Source organism: Podarcis gaigeae (genome assembly GCF_964106915.1).
Source record: "Podarcis gaigeae genome assembly, chromosome: 6".
NCBI classification, from domain to species: domain Eukaryota; kingdom Metazoa; phylum Chordata; class Lepidosauria; order Squamata; family Lacertidae; genus Podarcis; species Podarcis gaigeae.
Window position 1 is genome coordinate 42,344,496 of NC_139682.1, and position 17,151 is coordinate 42,361,646.

At 44.9% G+C, this 17,151-nt stretch overlaps 1 protein-coding gene across 1 annotated transcript; it reads left to right on the plus strand.

The window, feature by feature from the left end:
• The first annotated feature begins 3,437 nt into the window (after positions 1 to 3,437).
• Positions 3,438 to 17,051, plus strand: REN (renin). The gene is made up of 9 exons (XM_083745723.1): positions 3,438 to 3,890; positions 7,108 to 7,264; positions 7,895 to 8,018; positions 8,203 to 8,321; positions 9,039 to 9,235; positions 9,909 to 10,031; positions 10,716 to 10,860; positions 11,454 to 11,552; positions 11,935 to 17,051. The coding sequence occupies exons 1-9, from the start codon at positions 3,757 to 3,759 to the stop codon at positions 12,094 to 12,096; spliced, it is 1,260 nt and encodes a 419-aa protein (XP_083601849.1). The 5' UTR covers positions 3,438 to 3,756; the 3' UTR covers positions 12,097 to 17,051.
• Positions 17,052 to 17,151: the final 100 nt, after the last annotated feature.

Here is a 17,151-nt window from a genome sequence, read left to right on the forward strand (position 1 = left end):
AGTTTCACTGCATTATTGCCATCTGGAGGGCCACTCTTGTGCAAACGTGCAACAGAAGCAGCACTAACACTAATCCCAAGTGTTTGTGGCATGAAAAGTCGCAGGATTTCGGCAGAAAGCTAGGGGACATGCACCAATTGGAAATGAAGCATTATAGTATGTATGCCTGCCCCAAAATCTTAGCATGCGAAAACGGTATTGAAAGTGGAGACCCTGATATCATCATGAGCAGAAATCATAATGAATATTCAATAAAAAAGGACAACTGTAGCAGAACTGGGGACATCAGTCCTAACACTGCTTTTCTTTTAATTTAAAACAATTCATGTATCCTGAAGTTATATGAAAGATACTGCCGTGATGGGATTATGCTCTGAAAGTAAACAAGGCCTACTGGGTGACCTGGAAGTGCATTTATTTCTGCCATCTCCTCTCCTGCATCTTTCTCATATCTCTGTCCCAGCTAGCAAGCAAATGCAAACAGGGGTTGGTGATTTTTTGACCTTCTGGCCGGAAGGGTTTGCCTAGGGGCTTGTAGGCTGGGCAGTGTGACGCAGTTGCTGGAGCCTTAAAGGGTGGGAGTCTCCCAGTCCCTGCGTGGGAAAAGGCCTCCGGTTCCTGCAAAGAAGAAGGCTCAACAATGACCTTGTGTAGCCAGGCTGACCAAGAATAGGTAATCCGTAAAGGAAAAGGAAAGGGATTAAAAGCAAGGCAAAAGGCGTTGAAGTCTGGCATAGGCATAGAGTGAAGATCTAAGGAGTGAAAATCAGATGGGGAAATTGCATGCAGAAAACTCTGCTCTATCCCAACTGCTGTGATTCACATAAGCAAGAGTTGTGTGGATCCAAGAACAGTTTAACTGCATCATGTGATTTTCTTTAGCAACTAGCAACTCGGTCTGCCGTTAGTATGCTACTGTACAATCCAATTTCAATAGCTTTGTTCAGGATCTGCATATGTCATGTATGCTCTAAGTGTTGTTACACACCATCCCAGGGGTTCCAGGTGCTTGCCCAGAGTTTGTGTTTCCTTTGGAAATGACACAGAGCAGAGACTGTGGTGACTTTATGATATATGATTTATTTGCACGTATATACAGCTTGAGCCTACAATGGAGGGCTTCTCAGCATCAACACCACAAGAGGGTCTTCATAGAATTGTAAAGTTGGAAGGGACCCTGAGGGTCATCTAGTCCAACTCCCTGTAATGCAGGGATCTCAACTAGATCATACATGACAGATAGCCATTTGACCACTGCTTAAAAACCTCCGAAGAAGGAGAGTCCACCGCCATAGGGACACGGGTGGCGCTGTGGGTAAAACCTCAGCGCCTAGGACTTGCCGATCGCATGGTTGGCGGTTCGAATCCTCGTGGCGGGGTGCACTCCAGTCGTTCAGTCCCAGCGCCTGCCAACCTAGCAGTTCGAAAGCATCCCCGGGTGCAAGTAGATAAATAGGAACCGCTTACTAGCGGGAAGGTAAACGGTGTTTCCGTGTGCTGCGCTGGCTCGCCAGATGCAGCTTGTCACGCTGGCCACGTGACCCGGAAGTGTCTTCGGACAGCGCTGGCCCCCGGCCTCTTAAGTGAGATGGGCGCACAACCCTAGAGTCGGACACGACTGGCCCGTATGGGCAGGGGTACCTTTACCTTTACCTAGGTGGGGCATGGCCAAAAAAAGGTTGGGAACCACTGAGCTAATGTGTGCTAGTGTCAGCTTCTTGGCTCCAACTCAGTTGCATGTAAAACCTGTGCTCAGAATGGCTGCCATACATTTATCAAACTCCAAGAGGGGGAGTTTCGCTCCCCTTACCCACACATTTCCGTGGCTCTTTAAAGTGGCCCTCCAAGGCGTCTTTCGCACTCGCATCTGAAGTTGCCAGGAATCCACTCAGCCGCATGCAAAGTGTGTGCATTCCCAGTATGCGCTCTTCCCATATGTTCTGTTTGGCCCCAATATGCCAGTTGCACCACAAGTTAATGCAAATGTATATTTTTTGCCAAGATAGGTTTTACATTTGCAGAGCAGGCAGATTATTCAAGCCGGCGTAAGCTGTGTGCTTGTGAAAATCCGTCAAACGCTTCCCATGCCTCTCTCCGTCATATAAAAAGTCTCACCCAAAGGTTACTGAGGCCATCACAACAGAAGTAACTTAGCTGACACTTGGAGGAGCTCGCTGTTATGCTGCCATATGTGCCCTCCTCCTCCCACCAAATCCCAAGTGCCTGTAATATTATTTCATTGAAAGACCTTGTTGCCAGCCCCTTTAACCTGGCCTTTAACCTGTTCGGGGGCGGGGGATGAGCTTGGGAAAATCTCTGCTCACAAGCATGATGCCTGACACAGTGTGTGGGAAAACAGAGTTTATTTATTTACCCTGGTAACTGCCCACAGAGGTATAAGGTTGCCTTGACCAAAAAGAGGGCAATTCATTACCCCTTTTTCAAAAGGCAGTCTAAAGCGGCAAACCAAACTGGGAACAAGTCCCACTGAATTCCATAGAAATTATTTCTGAGTAGACATGGTTAGGAATATACTATATTGTTAGGGTCTGAGTGCATGACCAGTTCCTTTTAGTTCACATACAAACTTGTGTGCTTCTGCCCACCCCATAGCATTTGGCACCTGAAGCAGCTGCCTCACTCTGCCCAATAATAGGGCCATCACTGCTGCAAAGCACTTCTAAGAATTTTTTTGAGGCAGAAATGCTGGGCCAGGCCCATATTTATTTATTTATTTATTTATTTCACTTATATCCCACCCACCATAGGACTCAAGGTAGCATACACAGGGCACTGATCTGACTCAGACGTTCTCAACTTTAGCAAGGGGCAAAGTGGCTTCATCAGCTACCTCTGTATCATCGAGTAAGAGAGGATAGCAAGAGATCTATACAGTTATCTACCTTCCCCCCTGCTTAATACAGCTCAGAGTACTCCCTACCACCACCACAAAAATAGATACTCCATATTCTGTGAAATAGTAAAGGTAAAGGGACCCCTGACCATTAGGTCCAGTCGTGACCGACTCTGGGGTTGCGGCACTCATCTTGCTTTATTGGCCGAGGGAGCCGGCGTACAGCTTCCAGGTCATGAGGCCAGCATGACTAAGCTGCTTCTGGCAAACCAGAGCAGTGCATGGAAATGCTGTTTACCTTCCCGCTGGAGCATTACCTATTTATCTACTTGCACTTTGACGTACTTTCAAACTGCTAGGTTGGCAGGAGCAGGGACTGAGCAACGGGAGCTCACCCCATCGCGGGGATTCGAACTGCCGACCTTCTGATTGGCAAGTCCTAGGCTCTGTGGTTTAACCCACAGCGCCACTCATGTCCCTCTGAGAAATAGTACAGGCCTGTTAATTTCAATTTTCACTATTGCTTTAGTAATTGCAAGTGTTCACTGGAGTCCACCTGCTAAGGATCAGGAACATAAAATATTTTCTAAGAAATGCTATTAAATAAAAAGAGCAAGACTGACCTACTTAGGGGTATGTTTAAATTTGTTCCACAATAATAAGCGGGATCTTGATTTCCTCATTGAGCTACGTACGCTGTGCTAATCATGGAAGAGAGTGAGTCCTCATACGCACGCCTTCATGGGCTCTGGCCAAGCTGCCCTTTGCCAGGAAGTGAGGTCAAGCTTAGCATCCCAAAGGCACTCCCCCCCCCCATCAGCAAAATTTATTACTCCTTCCCTACCAATCAGTACTGAGCAGAAACTCAAGTTTGGCACAGCAACTTTTTCTATAAAAGCCCAATGGACGTGGGTTCTCCTTGTATACAACACCAGAGTGAAGGTTCTGCTATCCAAAGCAGCAGTAGGATGCCGTGGTCCTGGGTCTTTGCAGTGGTTTGCTGCTTCTTGTGCTTTTCCGGTGATGCCTTCCAAAGGTAATGTGCCTTCTCTTTTCAAGTCAAGTCAAGGCCTAGTCTTGGGAGAACTGCCTGCTTCCCAGCGCACGATGAATGCGTAGGCTAAGTACCTGATGCAGCAGGGTCAAGGACAAATCAGAATTCCCTGATGAGCTGTATGTAGCTACTGTGCTGGGATTGATGTTAGCATTCACATGTTTTTTCTCCAGCCCATTTTGTATTATATGTGACTGGTTGTACTTACGTAGGAGAGAATAGACCACCATGGTGTACTTCAAATTGGGGGAAGGTAGAATTGAAGAAGTTGAAGGCATGGATGAAGATATAATAAGAAACGAGTCAAAAGGCAGAGTTGGGGAGCAAAAGTATGGATAAAGCCTGTTAAGGCTGTGTAAACACTATATACCTTGTTTTTCGCTTTATAAGAAGCACCAGACCACAAGATGCACCTAGTTTTTGGAGGAGAAAAACAAGAAAAAAATTATTCTGAATCTCGGAAGCCAGAACAGCAAGAGGGATCGCTGCGCAGTGAAAGCAGCAATCCCTCTTACTGTTCTGGCTTCTGGGATAGCTGCGCAGCCTGCATTCGCTCCATAAGATGCACACACGATTCCCCTTACTTTTTAGGAGGGAAAAGTGGGTCTTATAGAGGAAAAAATACGGTTCCTTTAAAGTACAGTGCTACCTCGGGTTAAGAACTTAATTCGTTCTGGAGGTCCATTCTTAACCTGAAACTGTTCTTAACCTGAGGTACCACTTTAGCTAATGGGGCCTCCTGCTACCACCGTGCAATTTCTGTTCTCATCCTGAAGCAAAGTTCTTAACCCAAGGTACTATTCTGGGTTAGGGAGTTTGTAACCTGAAGCATCTCTAACCTGAGGTACCACTGTACATTTGAAGCCCCTTCTTTCCCTCAAAGAATTCTGGGCACTTGTTAAGGGTTGCTGGAATTGTAACTCTTTGAGGTATAAACTCCTTTAACTCCTTTAATCCCAATACTATGGAAACGCCCTTTGATTTGATGAGTGGGTTATATGTAAAAGGAATAAAAAAAGTGGACACAGAAATAGAAAGATCTGGTAACAAACTGTCTGGTGGAAAGGTTGGTGAAAACAAAGTCTAGACTGCGGTGAGGGGACAGATTGTATGGTGATGTTTTTACCAGAGAAGATCAAGAAAGAAGAAGAGGGTGGAGGGAGTACAACTTTGGACATACAGATTGGCATAAATCACCTCAGCAGAGAAGTGAACAGCTGAATTTGGGAGACCTGCAATAAGCACATCCTTTCCTTTAAGCTGCTACTTAAAATTCAGTGCTGCATATTGAGAGATGTCTCAGTTCCACTGAGAAATCAAGGCAGGTCTCCAGAAAATTGTGATTAGGCTTTGTTGCCTAATGTGGACTAAATTTAAACAAGCGTCAGCAAAGCTGTTTTGGAGGGGCGGAAGGTAGAGGAACACAGGTCCCCCCCCATACTTTTGAGATTGAAACTGTGACCTTTCAAATGCAAAGCATGTTCTCTACCCCTGAGCTATGCCATTCCCCCCCCCCCCCCAATCAATGAAAGGGTCTCATAAGACGAACAACTGCTTTTTCCTCCCCATTTCTGGAAAGGTGCTAATAATGACATATCCTAGGTCCCTGCTTCTACATAACAATACACTTTCCCAATAGCTATGCCACAGCAACACTGCGGAAATTTAAATCTGGATGGCAACCCCAAAATCAAGGCGGACCATTGAAGTAAATTGCTGCAGGTGAAGGAATCCTAGGAACCCTTATAAAGATAAAGCAAAACATTGATGTCTGTCCTCAGTGTGGTAACCTGAAACAGAAGCATATTCTTTGTGGCTATTATTGTGCAAAGGTTAAACGGGAGACAATTGCCATAAGGAAAGAAATATGGGCACAGGAGGGAGGACCACATAAGGCTCCACCTATAGAGACTGTTGTACTGTATGAGGGAGAGAAAGCTAGAGATGAAGATGAAGGCAAGCGGATCATAGAAAGAATAAGGAAGCGCCCATCTTTGTTCACACAGGACTGATTATGTAGCACAGTGGAATATTTGGTCACAAAGTCCTTGCACTCGCAGAGTAAAAATAGCTGAAAAAATGCTACTGATTACACTTATCCCCAGAAAGGGTAAATTTTAATTGTATTTTTTAATTTGCCATTGTAGTACAGCATCACTGCTGTACTTTAAATGTTACAAAGAATATTCTAAGGGAAGAAGCGAATGCATTTGGTAATTGTACTTTTGGAAATTACCTGAATGGCTAATTTAGCTACTGTAAACTTAGCTGATTTTGTCATTGTATTAAAGTTGGTTAAGCAAAGTCAATCATTTGCAGGAGCAGATTCTTACGGCATCTATTTGGTCATATTACACTGTATTGTGTATTGGGGGGGGGGGGACCATGGATTTAAACTGCATTTGTAAATGAAATGAAGCATATTCAGCAATCTCCCAAGTCTGGTTAACCATTGTAGACAGTAGTGGGATTGTGAGAGAGGGTGCCGCAAAGCAGGTATGGGAGTCACTGTGATATAAAAGGAAGGAGTGGTTGGTCCTCAGGAATAGAAAAACAAGTTGTAGAGCAACAAATGCAAATAGTGATGGGGGAAGCATTGTGTAGTTGGGTGGCAATAAAGAATTATGCTTATGTAACAAACATGAAGCATCCTTCCCTTAATATTGGAAAAACAATAATTTTTAAAACATCCAAAATGTAAGGACCACAAATTTATGCAGGTTTGAAGCTGTGGACAACAATATGCAAGACTGAAGAACATGCTTCAAAAACTGCTAAATGACTTTTAAATAAAATTGTGTGATTCTATTCTCTCTCTCTTTAAAGATAGATTGAAACTAGAGGAAAATTACTTGCTGACAGTCCATTGCAAGCATTTACTGCCATCTAGAGCAAGTGAGAGGTATCTTCCAAGCCAAGGCAGCTGTCATCTGTGCAACAAGGCTGCTTCCCCCTTGCAGCAAAGTCTGAAAGTGGCCTCAAACAAACTGTATTTCCTCACCAGCATGACTTTAGTTCTTGCAGCAGTTTATTCAGCTCACTGTGGGGTGGAAGTGGCAGAGGCATTCTGGATATCCCAGAGAAAACACAACAGCATTAGAAGAGCCCTGCTGGTTCAGACTAAAGAGCCTTCTAATCCAACATTGCATTCTCACAGTGGCCACCCAAGTTTTATAATTCCTTTCTTAACACCTTTCAGGATTCCGCTTAAGAAAATGCCCTCAATCAGGGAGACCCTGCAGAAGATGGGGGTGGAAGTGTCTGATGGCTTCCCTTCCATGGAGCACAGTCTATACCATCTTGGCGAAGCACTTCATAATGTGACAGCACCTACCACCCTCACAAACTACAGAGATGTGAGTGTTTGATGATGCCACTTGAGCAAGCGAGTCAGCAGATCAGGGGAGCCCTAGAATCTTTGTAGAGATATTTATGGAGCGTGCTGTGATGGAGGGCCCTTCCACCTGTCCTTTTAAACCGTGCATCCATGATGATTTGTGCTTATGATGGCAACAGGGTGGTTTTGCACGATCCTGCATTCCTCACTGCATACACCTGCAAAGGTGGTTTTTTTTGGGGGGGGGGGTGGATGCACTGCTTCATCTCCCATCAGTGCAGGTCCTGTAACTTCCTGCAAAAATGCTGTAATTTTTATAGTACAAATCTTTCAGGATTGTTCGTTTGTTGCACTTTTGTGGCACTGTAGAACAGCACTGCTTACAGATTTGTTATTAGATACTGGGCAGCTTTTAAATGTCATAAATAAATAAAATGAGAGTGCTCCCCTCCAGATGCTATAATAGCATTTGGAACACATCACAAAACAACTAAGAAAGCAGAACAATGTGTAGTTGGTGCAGCATCAGTCTACCACTCATACATTATTATAGCATCAATGATATGTTGCCAAATGCAGTCTGGATGGGCACTAAGATTTAGGAATCAGCAGCGCCCACTATTTATTTTTATTGCAACATGTCTTTCAGACGCAGTATTTTGGTGAAATCAGCATTGGCACGCCAGCCCAGGTCTTCAAAGTCATTTTTGACACAGGGTCGGCCAACCTTTGGGTGCCATCCCACCAGTGCTCCCCACTGTACAGCGCCTGTGGTAAGTGATAGCGAGTACCATGCATACTCAGGGAAACACATGCCAACAATATAGTATGGAAATGCCTGGATTCATGGTTTTTTCCATTCGAATGCATGGTAATTAAAACATTTGTTCATCGTGGAGTATGATCTGTTTCTGGTGCACCAATTAATATAACCTTAGTGTCTTTCTTTCCTATTAGCTTCCCACGCCCGCTATGACTCCTCCAAATCAAGTACATACAGGCCAAATGGAACTCAAATTGCAATCCAATATGGGAAAGGACACGTCAAGGGTTTTCTTAGCCAGGACATTGTGACAGTAAGTACTACAAGGGGGTAGAAGGCTCCTTTCCTTCCACTCATATGCCTTCTTGCTTCTGAAGGAGGGGAACTGGCGCAAACCTCTATCCTGGCAGACACAAGGCCATTCACAGGCCTGGATTCTTCTATACCAAATCACTGGTTGAAGGCTATGACCTCTTGCACTCAATCAAGGAGAATCCCCATAGTCTGGACCAGCCTTCCCCAGGTTGATGCCCTTCAGATGTTTCGGGCTACAACTCCCATCAGCCCCAGCCAGCAAGGACAACGATCAGGAATGATGGGGATTGTAGTCTGAAACATCTGGCAGGGGGAACCAGATTGGGAAAGGCTAGACCAGACTGCCATGTGTCACTTCAACCACTAGATCAGGGATAGGGGACCTGCAGCTGACCTGCCAGGTGTTGTTGTACTGTCACTCCCATCATCCCTGACCAGGAGCCTTGTTGGCTGCAGCAGATAGGAAGCAGAGTTCAACAATATATTGAAAGATTTGGCATTCAGCACTGTCACACTCTCCAAGTTATCTGAATGATGAGAAACTCCAGGGGCACAGTTCATTATAATTTGGAAGGAAGTCACAGGAGGCTGGTGAAGTTTTGCAAAATTTATCTTTATTTACAAATATGCAGGTTGAACATTGGGGAAGAAAAACCCATGCCTGCTTTGCTCCTTAGCAAAAGTAACCTTTCTTTTCCTTGTTTCTTCTATCCAGGTTGCTGGCATTCCTGTTTTCCAGGTGTTTGCAGAAGCCACAGCGCTCACTAACAAACCTTTCAACTATGCCCAGTTTGATGGAGTGCTTGGCATGGGGTATCCCAGTCAAGCCATTGATGGTGTTACTCCAGTGTTTGACAAGATCATGTCTGAACAGATTCTGACGTCAGAAGTGTTCTCTGTCTACTACAGCAGGTGATGGTTGTTTGGAAGAGCCTATGTGCCAGATAACTGGGAGCATAGGTGGTCTGGACAAATCCTTCATAAGGAACCAAAAACTCATTATCTAGTTCAGGCATCCCCAACCTTCAGCCCTCCAGATGTTTTGGACTATAATTCCCATCATCCCTGACCACTGGTCCTGTTAGCCAGGGATCATGGGAGTTGTAGGCCAAACATCTGGAGGGCCGCTGGTTGGGGATGCCTGATCTAGCTGAAGCATGTTTTCAGTGGTAGAGTGCATGCTGCTTTCCAGGTTCAATTCCTAGGAACTCCCATGTTCAATCAGGGGCATAAGAAGGCCCTATCTCCATTTCTTTGTGGCAGAGGGTGTGGCCTGAGGGCCACACAGAGAGAGGCTACTGGGCCTTGATGTACAAACACTGGGGTTGCTCTTCTTTGCCTGGAAAGCTTAGTTTCCATTCACACAGAGTTCGACATTGGCCCATCACTGCACCACTCTGAGTATCACTCCCCTCGCCACATTCTCATGCACACGAACACTCTCCTCACATTACTACCTATGCATGTTTTTTTGCTCCTGCCAACAAGAATCTAATCGACAGAACCTGAGGTATATCATGCCAAGTGTATCAGGTACAAGAGTGGGCAGGAAGGAGAAAGTGACTGCTTGTGATTTTTGTCCTAGGAATTCTGCGCTGAACACTGGGGGAGAAATCATCCTAGGAGGCAGTGACCCATCTTACTACACGGGGGACTTCCACTATCACAGCATCAGCCGGGAAGGCTATTGGCACATTGATCTTAAAGGGTGAGGGATGCTGCTTTTTACTGCTCCAAGTAATTCACAAACCCTTCTAAGCTCCATCGCCGTGTGACAATCCAATAAACACTCCATTTATCAAACTTGGGTTCCTTTTTAAAAACAACAACAACAATCCTTATTGAGCTTTAAAATTGTACAAAACATATCCCCCCCAAATATCCTTTCAAAATGAAAACAAGGACTTTAAAAGCATTAAGGAAGAGAGGGAAAGGTATGTGGAGGCATTTTCATACACCAGTTTATACTTTCCTTAAATCAATATATAATGCAGCTGTAAAATCTACATTGCCTGGAATGTATAATTTTATTTATTTGTCTTTTTATGTATTCAGCGCTACATTAACACATTCATGGCCATAATATCACAAAAAATAGTCAAATAACCTTTCACAGGTGTGCTTGGTCTCTAGGGCTGCAGAACCCATTGCCCTCTAGATGTTGCTAGACTACAACTCCTATCATCACTGGTCTTTGGCCATGCTGGCTGATGGGTGTTGGTAGTCCAACAACATCTGCAGCGCCATAGATAACTCCATATATTAGCACATACATCCTATAGGTTACTTATCTTCTCTATGTGTCAGAACGGCTGCTTCACTGCAAGGGCGAGGGTGGGTAGGGCATAAGGGTTTGTCTGAAACATGAAAGGCTGTTTTGCTTTCTCCCCAGGGTTTCTGTCGGGGGCGAGCTGCTGTTCTGTCACGAAGGCTGCACGGCATCTGTAGATACCGGGACTTCCTATATCACGGGCCCAGCTAGTTCAGTGTCTATTCTGATGAAAGCCATAGGAGCTACTTTGTTTGAAGAGAAAGATGTAAGCAAACTGAAAGCTCTCCTCCGAAAGCTTATCCTCTCTTGCAGTGGGTAGACAAAGAAATGACAGGTCAAAAAAGTAATGAGGAAAAACAGCAGTGGAACCCAAAGCCTGGTTGCTTTTTCATGCACGCAAACACTCCCTTGGTGCCCTTGAATGTAGTTTTGTTTTGTTAAAAAGTGAAGTGCTGGGTCTCATATCTTAGTAAAAGTGCCATGGGTGCCAGCACAAAATGGCTGCCATAGGTAGCAAAAGAAGACATGACAGTATTCTTGCCTGAGACTCCCATTACAGTAAAAACACTTGGTTACAGGTGCAATTGTCAAGTCTGAAACTAAGAACCTTGGCAATGCCCCTTCTCCTCGTAATTAATTTGCTGGTCTTCTCAAAAGGTGAAGAGTATAGACAGTATGGATTTGGAGGTTGTTTTTGCTTACATAAAACCTAGATTGAAATCTAGGCATGAGGGAGATACTCCGATGGATATTAGATGGGCTTGGTCTTCAACTCTTGCCTGAAGTACTTTGCCCCACAGTCTTGAGTACAGGACCTAAAAGTTTCATTTTCCTATTAACTCCTTTCTCTTCTCACAGTATATCATCGAATGCAAGAAAATTCATTTGCTGCCTGATATCTCCTTCCATTTTGGAGAGAGAGCCTACATACTCAGTGGCACCGCCTACGTCCTCCAGGTAAGATGCTGGGCAAGATTTGCAATAAACAGGAAAGGTGGAGGGCAGCTAGGAAATAGAGGATTTGGGGTAGAAAAAAATTCCAGGGGAAAATTTTTGAGGTCTGATAGTTTGAGCAATGGTGCAACACTAATAGGCACAGTGGAAAACAGGAGTGCCTGGGGTGCTCTGGTCCATGGGGTCACGAAGAGTCAGACACAACTCTTTTGTGTTTTGAGACTACAATTCCTATCACCCCTGACCACTGGTCCTGCTTTCTAGGGATCATGGGAGTTGTAGGCCAAAAACATCTGGAGGGCCAAGGTTGAGGAAGCCTGATCTAAGGCAATAAAACTGTCTCACTGACTCACTTCCCTGCTTGGTTGTGCCATTCTCTCTGCAGCATTCTGAATATGGCCAAGAGTTCTGCACCGTGGCGTTCTCAGGTTTTGATATTCCTCCTCCACTGGGCCCTCTCTGGATTCTGGGTGCTAGTTTCATCGGAGAGTACTACACCGAATTTGACCGGCAGAACAACCGAATTGGCTTTGCCACATCCCTCTGACACGGAAGAGTCCTGTTTCAGAGATTACTAACTTTTGAGAAGAAACTGCATAAACTGTGAAAGAGAACAGCTTAATAATATATTGTTTTCAATAGCAAAAAGAGCTTGTGTCAATATGTATGCAAAGCCCTCCAATTATTCTGCTGCATTGCTAAAAGCTATAAAACAGTAACATCAAGAATCACATACCGGTAATCCCTGGATTTCAATGTCCTCTTCCTATATTGTCCACTGAAGTCAGAAAGCTGAAAGTTCTGCTTCCTATCTTAAAACTAGGACAGCTGAAATCTTTCCACCTTAAATTATAACCTGTAGACTTCCCTTTCCTGCTTAGAGGAAGTGACTGGGAAGTGTCCGTCTTCTGTGGTTACTTATTTCCCTTCACTTTTGTGGATACTGACATTCATACAAAAAGCCGTCCTTGTTGTGAGAGGGACATTTCATACTTGGCAAAGTCCTACTTGTTTTCAAGTGAAATATGATCAGGTTAGATATGGAAATGATAGCTAATGAACAAACGTGAGGAAAAACACAGTGTAAGAGAAAATGAAGGTCCCATGCAACACATCTGAACAATCCTGAAGCAGGGTTCATCTGGCAGTCTGGGTTTCTCCCAAAGAATCTTGGGAATTACAGTCTTGTGGAGCTCCTGACACTATATCTTCCACTGAATGGGAAACATGACAGGATAGAACTGCCCTAGTTTAAAAAGTATAGTACAAAATCCTTATATGACACCCATTCTGATGTGGTAATTTTTTGCATTAACATTGTGTGTCTGTAAGTGATTGCATGAAGCAAACTGAAGAACAGAATCTTCCATTTCATTTCACTCACTTAGTATATCTATATCCTGCCTTTCTTCTGTCATGGAATTCAAGATGACATATATGGCATTTCCAGGCATTTTCCACCCAGATACTTGCTAGACTCTCTACACCAGGGGTTGTCAACCTGGTCCCTACCGCCCATTAGTGGGCGTTTCAGGATTCTAGGTGGGCGGCAGGGGGTTCTACAGCACAAGTGGAATCCTCCTTCCATTGAGCACTGGTGGGAGGTAAGGAAATTTGTATAAGTGGGCAGAAGGTATAAAAAGGTTGACTACCCCTGATCTACACTGACCTAACCTGCTTACCATCAGCCCTCAGACCATTCCGTGGGTTAGAAAGCAAGCTAACATTCTAATTTTGTCCATGGCCTAACCGTTGAAGGTATCGACTTAGGATGTCGTCAACTTTTTGAAGTCAATAGCAAGTGCATTAAAACAATGCATAGGGTAGAGAAAGTGGATATAGACAGGGACAGTCCGTCCAGTTTTGCCACCTGAGGTGAAACAGGAATTGCTATCTCCTGTCTGACAGCACACCATGATCCCACCAACTACTGCCGCTTCTGCACCCCGCATCCCACCCCTGCCACCACTGGAACACCCTGGCTCTCATGGAACTTGATGATAGCTTGGGCATTCCACAAAGCATTGCCACTCGACTTCTCCTCTCAGGCTCAGGGAAACCAAGCAACAACGTGGGATGCAGGAACACCCTAGCTCTCGCCAAATCCAGAAGGAGTCAGGGCTTTTGCATGCCATTGCTGCTTATCTGCTCCACCTCAGGGGTGAGAAAGACAAGTGTCAATGCCATGTGACAGAATGCCTCCCTCTCACCAGTAAGAGGGAGGTATTCTGGCATCAACGGCAACAGTTGGGCAACCAGAGCACTGCCTCTTGTGCTTTCACCACCTGAAGTGAGAGCTTCACCTTGCTTCATGAGCAGGCCAGTTCTGGATATACAGATGTTTTTCTCCTCTCTACAATACTAAAATTCAGGGCCATCCAATGACACTAAATGAATAAGAGTCAGGGCAGTCGGGCAACAGAGAGTACTTCTTCACACAGCACATAGTTTAACTATGGAATTCACTTCCAGAAGAGGCAGTGGTGGTCACTAATTTGGATGGCTTTAAAAGAAGATTAGAAAAATTCATGGAGGATAAGGCTATCAATGGCTAAGATGGCCATGTTCAAACTTCATAGTCAGAAGCCGCATGCCTCTGAAAGGCAGCTGCTGGGAATCACGGGTGGGGAGAGTGCTGCTGCTTGTGGGTTACCCATGGGCATCTGCTTGGCCACTGTGAAAACAGATGGACCTCAGGCTTGATCCAGTAGGCTCTGATGTTCTCAGAGTCCTCCCCCTCTGATCCTAGGTGTGAAATATTACCATTACACCTTGTAGCCATTACAGCCTTATCCTCCACAAATTCCTCAAATTCTTTTCCAAAGCTGTCTAAGTTTACATTTACATTTGATTGGTAGTGAGTTTCACAACAAAATAGAACAACACATTTTCAGTAGCCTCAGTGAAGAAGAGCTGACACAGTAATCTATGTAGTTTGTGGGATTTCCCCAGTTTACAGAGGGCTATAAACAGGGGGGTTCTAATCACCACCTCAATCCAGACACCTCCCTTGAGGGATGATCCCAACCAACAAGTGGCGCAGCAGTTCCTAGCTAGCCTTCACCAACCAAGATGGAAGATTGACCTTTCACAACTCTGAGCAATGTAAGATTTAATTTGTATCCAGAATTAAATCACCAGTGAATACTTCTGCCATTGGGACTCTTCAGCTAATGCATCTGAATGACCCTTAGTTCAGCCTATTAACACCTCTGCCAATGTGGCAGGACAATTTCCTGCCTGCCCATTTTGTACAGGACAGGAATAGGGCTTTAGATGACAGCCACTAATGACCTGCAACCAGGAGGTATTAGCACTTCAGAACATAACCAACAAGGAGGACAATTATAGCCATTCTGATTAAAATAGAGTCAGTCTATTTCATGAGAAAATGAAAATCACTCTGTGTTGCTTCCTAGATGTTTGAGAAAGAAGCAATTCTTCCTGGTTAGAAATTGGCACATTTCAATGGGAAAAATAAACCAATCAAATGTAAATGATCTCCTATCAAAATACTTTAAATATTTTGCTCACCAAAGTTTTTGGGTGGGTGGGCTATAATATGTTAAATCCCAGATCTCACAAAGAGCGGGTGTTCACTTATAACAGTTATCAAGGCTGCTGTCTTAGCTCTACTGATCTGGGAGCAAGCTTCACTGAATTCAGTAGGACTGACTTCTGAGTAGACATGGTTAGGATTGTGCTTTAAGTGCTATACAGTGATTACAGAAGTGAGTCCCCTGCTCACAGTCTCACAATTTAATAAACACAATACAAAATGGGAAAGGAATGAGGAGGGTAGAGGTGAGCATGCAAATTCAGGTACCAGTTCTTGAAAGTTACATAATCTCCACAGTGTCATCTGATCCAGACAGCCAGCAGCACAACCAAGAAGTCCTTAGTCCTCTGGGCTATAGTTTAAGCTAGTTCCTTTCAGTTCTGCAGCTCTGGAACACGTAGATATCACTGCTTCAAGCTCTCTCACTCTCCAATTTCTGGGAGACCATTCTCCTAATGCTTTGTTCTACCCTCACATAGCCCAATCCCATGTCATTTACCTCTTGAGTTTGCCTTGTTGCATTTAGGCCCCCATTACAGCTTGCAGGATCTCTGGCACCTGCACCTCTCCTTATATGACAGCTACAGACCACTGCACTCCATCAACAGAATTAGTCAAAGGAGCTCTTGGTTCAGGCCAGGCCTTATCTGTGTAGCCTGGATACATGTAGAGCCCTATTGCCTTTGCATGCCAACTAACAGATTTGTTTTCTATTAAGTACAAGCTGCTGATTCTCTTGATGATTTCTCACTCTTCTGAGTGAAAAAGGTAACAGCCTCATGGTGTGTTGTGACTCCAGGAGCTTTTTTTTAAAAAGAAAACATGCTTCAGTGTGTGTTGCATTTCACTTATGATCAGGAACACCTGTGCTGAGTTAAGCATGGACCTCTCCTTCGGGATTAGCATGGACTGAAGTAGCCAATGCATTGTGGGGTTTGAGAGACAGACATACACTGGATGGCCACTTCACACGTGCCCTTCAGAATGATGATTGCTGCTACTCTTGTTGCAGATAGCGCATGTCAGGGAGCACCTTTCCAATCACTGCATCTCCAGGTCAAGAAAATCTTAATTGCCTAAAGCTTTGCCTGTCATGCACCTGCCTTTAAAGGCACATAGCCACAGTCAGGAACAAAACTGGAAACCTTAATAATTGTTGAATAAACTAATAGCTGAGCTATGGATCATGCTTTTGGCTGAAGAAATTGAGTTATATTCAAGCAAAATTATTAGCTAACATCACCATCACATTTATGTTCCATAAGGTGGCTGGCATACATGGCCCCATTGTTTTTTATCACCTCAATCTATGAGGTAGGTTAGACTGAGACTGACTGGCCCCAGTGAGTTTCAGAGCTGAGTGGGGCTTTGACACTGGGTCTCACCAGTCCTCTCTCAAATCCAGGGATGGGAAACCTCGTCTAGTCTTCCAGATGTTGCTGGATCACAACTCCCATGGTTCCTGACCACTGGCTATGCTGCCCGCAGCTGATAGAAGCTTCCCCATCCCTGCTCTAACCACTACACCACGCATAATTGGGACAATTCTTTACAGGGCCGGCATCCCTGCTCACCAAAACACGCTGCCTTCAACTGAATAAGTACACATTAGACAGGTATAACATCCCCCCTCTCCATACTAGGGGGAAGCTGCTCCTGATGAATTCTTGCCTGCCATGCCCCTCTTTAGCTGCCACATCTCTAAATATGTTTACCTGAACCTGAGAGTTCAGTAGAGCTTACTTCCAAGTAAACATGCTTTGAAAATTGCAGCCTGAAAGGCTCAGAGCCTCTGCCAGGGTGGACCCTTTTCTCCCAGGGGACTTAATCACAGCAGCCTCCCCTAAGAGCCTTCCAGCACGAGACTCTTCCATGGGGAGCGGCGCGTTTACTCGATAGAGTCTCCAGCGCTGGCTGCCTGCTCGCTGCTGTCAACAGAACCTGGAGCCCCACCTGGCACCTTACCTGGCGGGATGCTGATGCTGATTGCAGCATCAGCAGCAGCATCCTTGAAGGAAGCGCGCTCCTGCTCCCTTGCCCTGG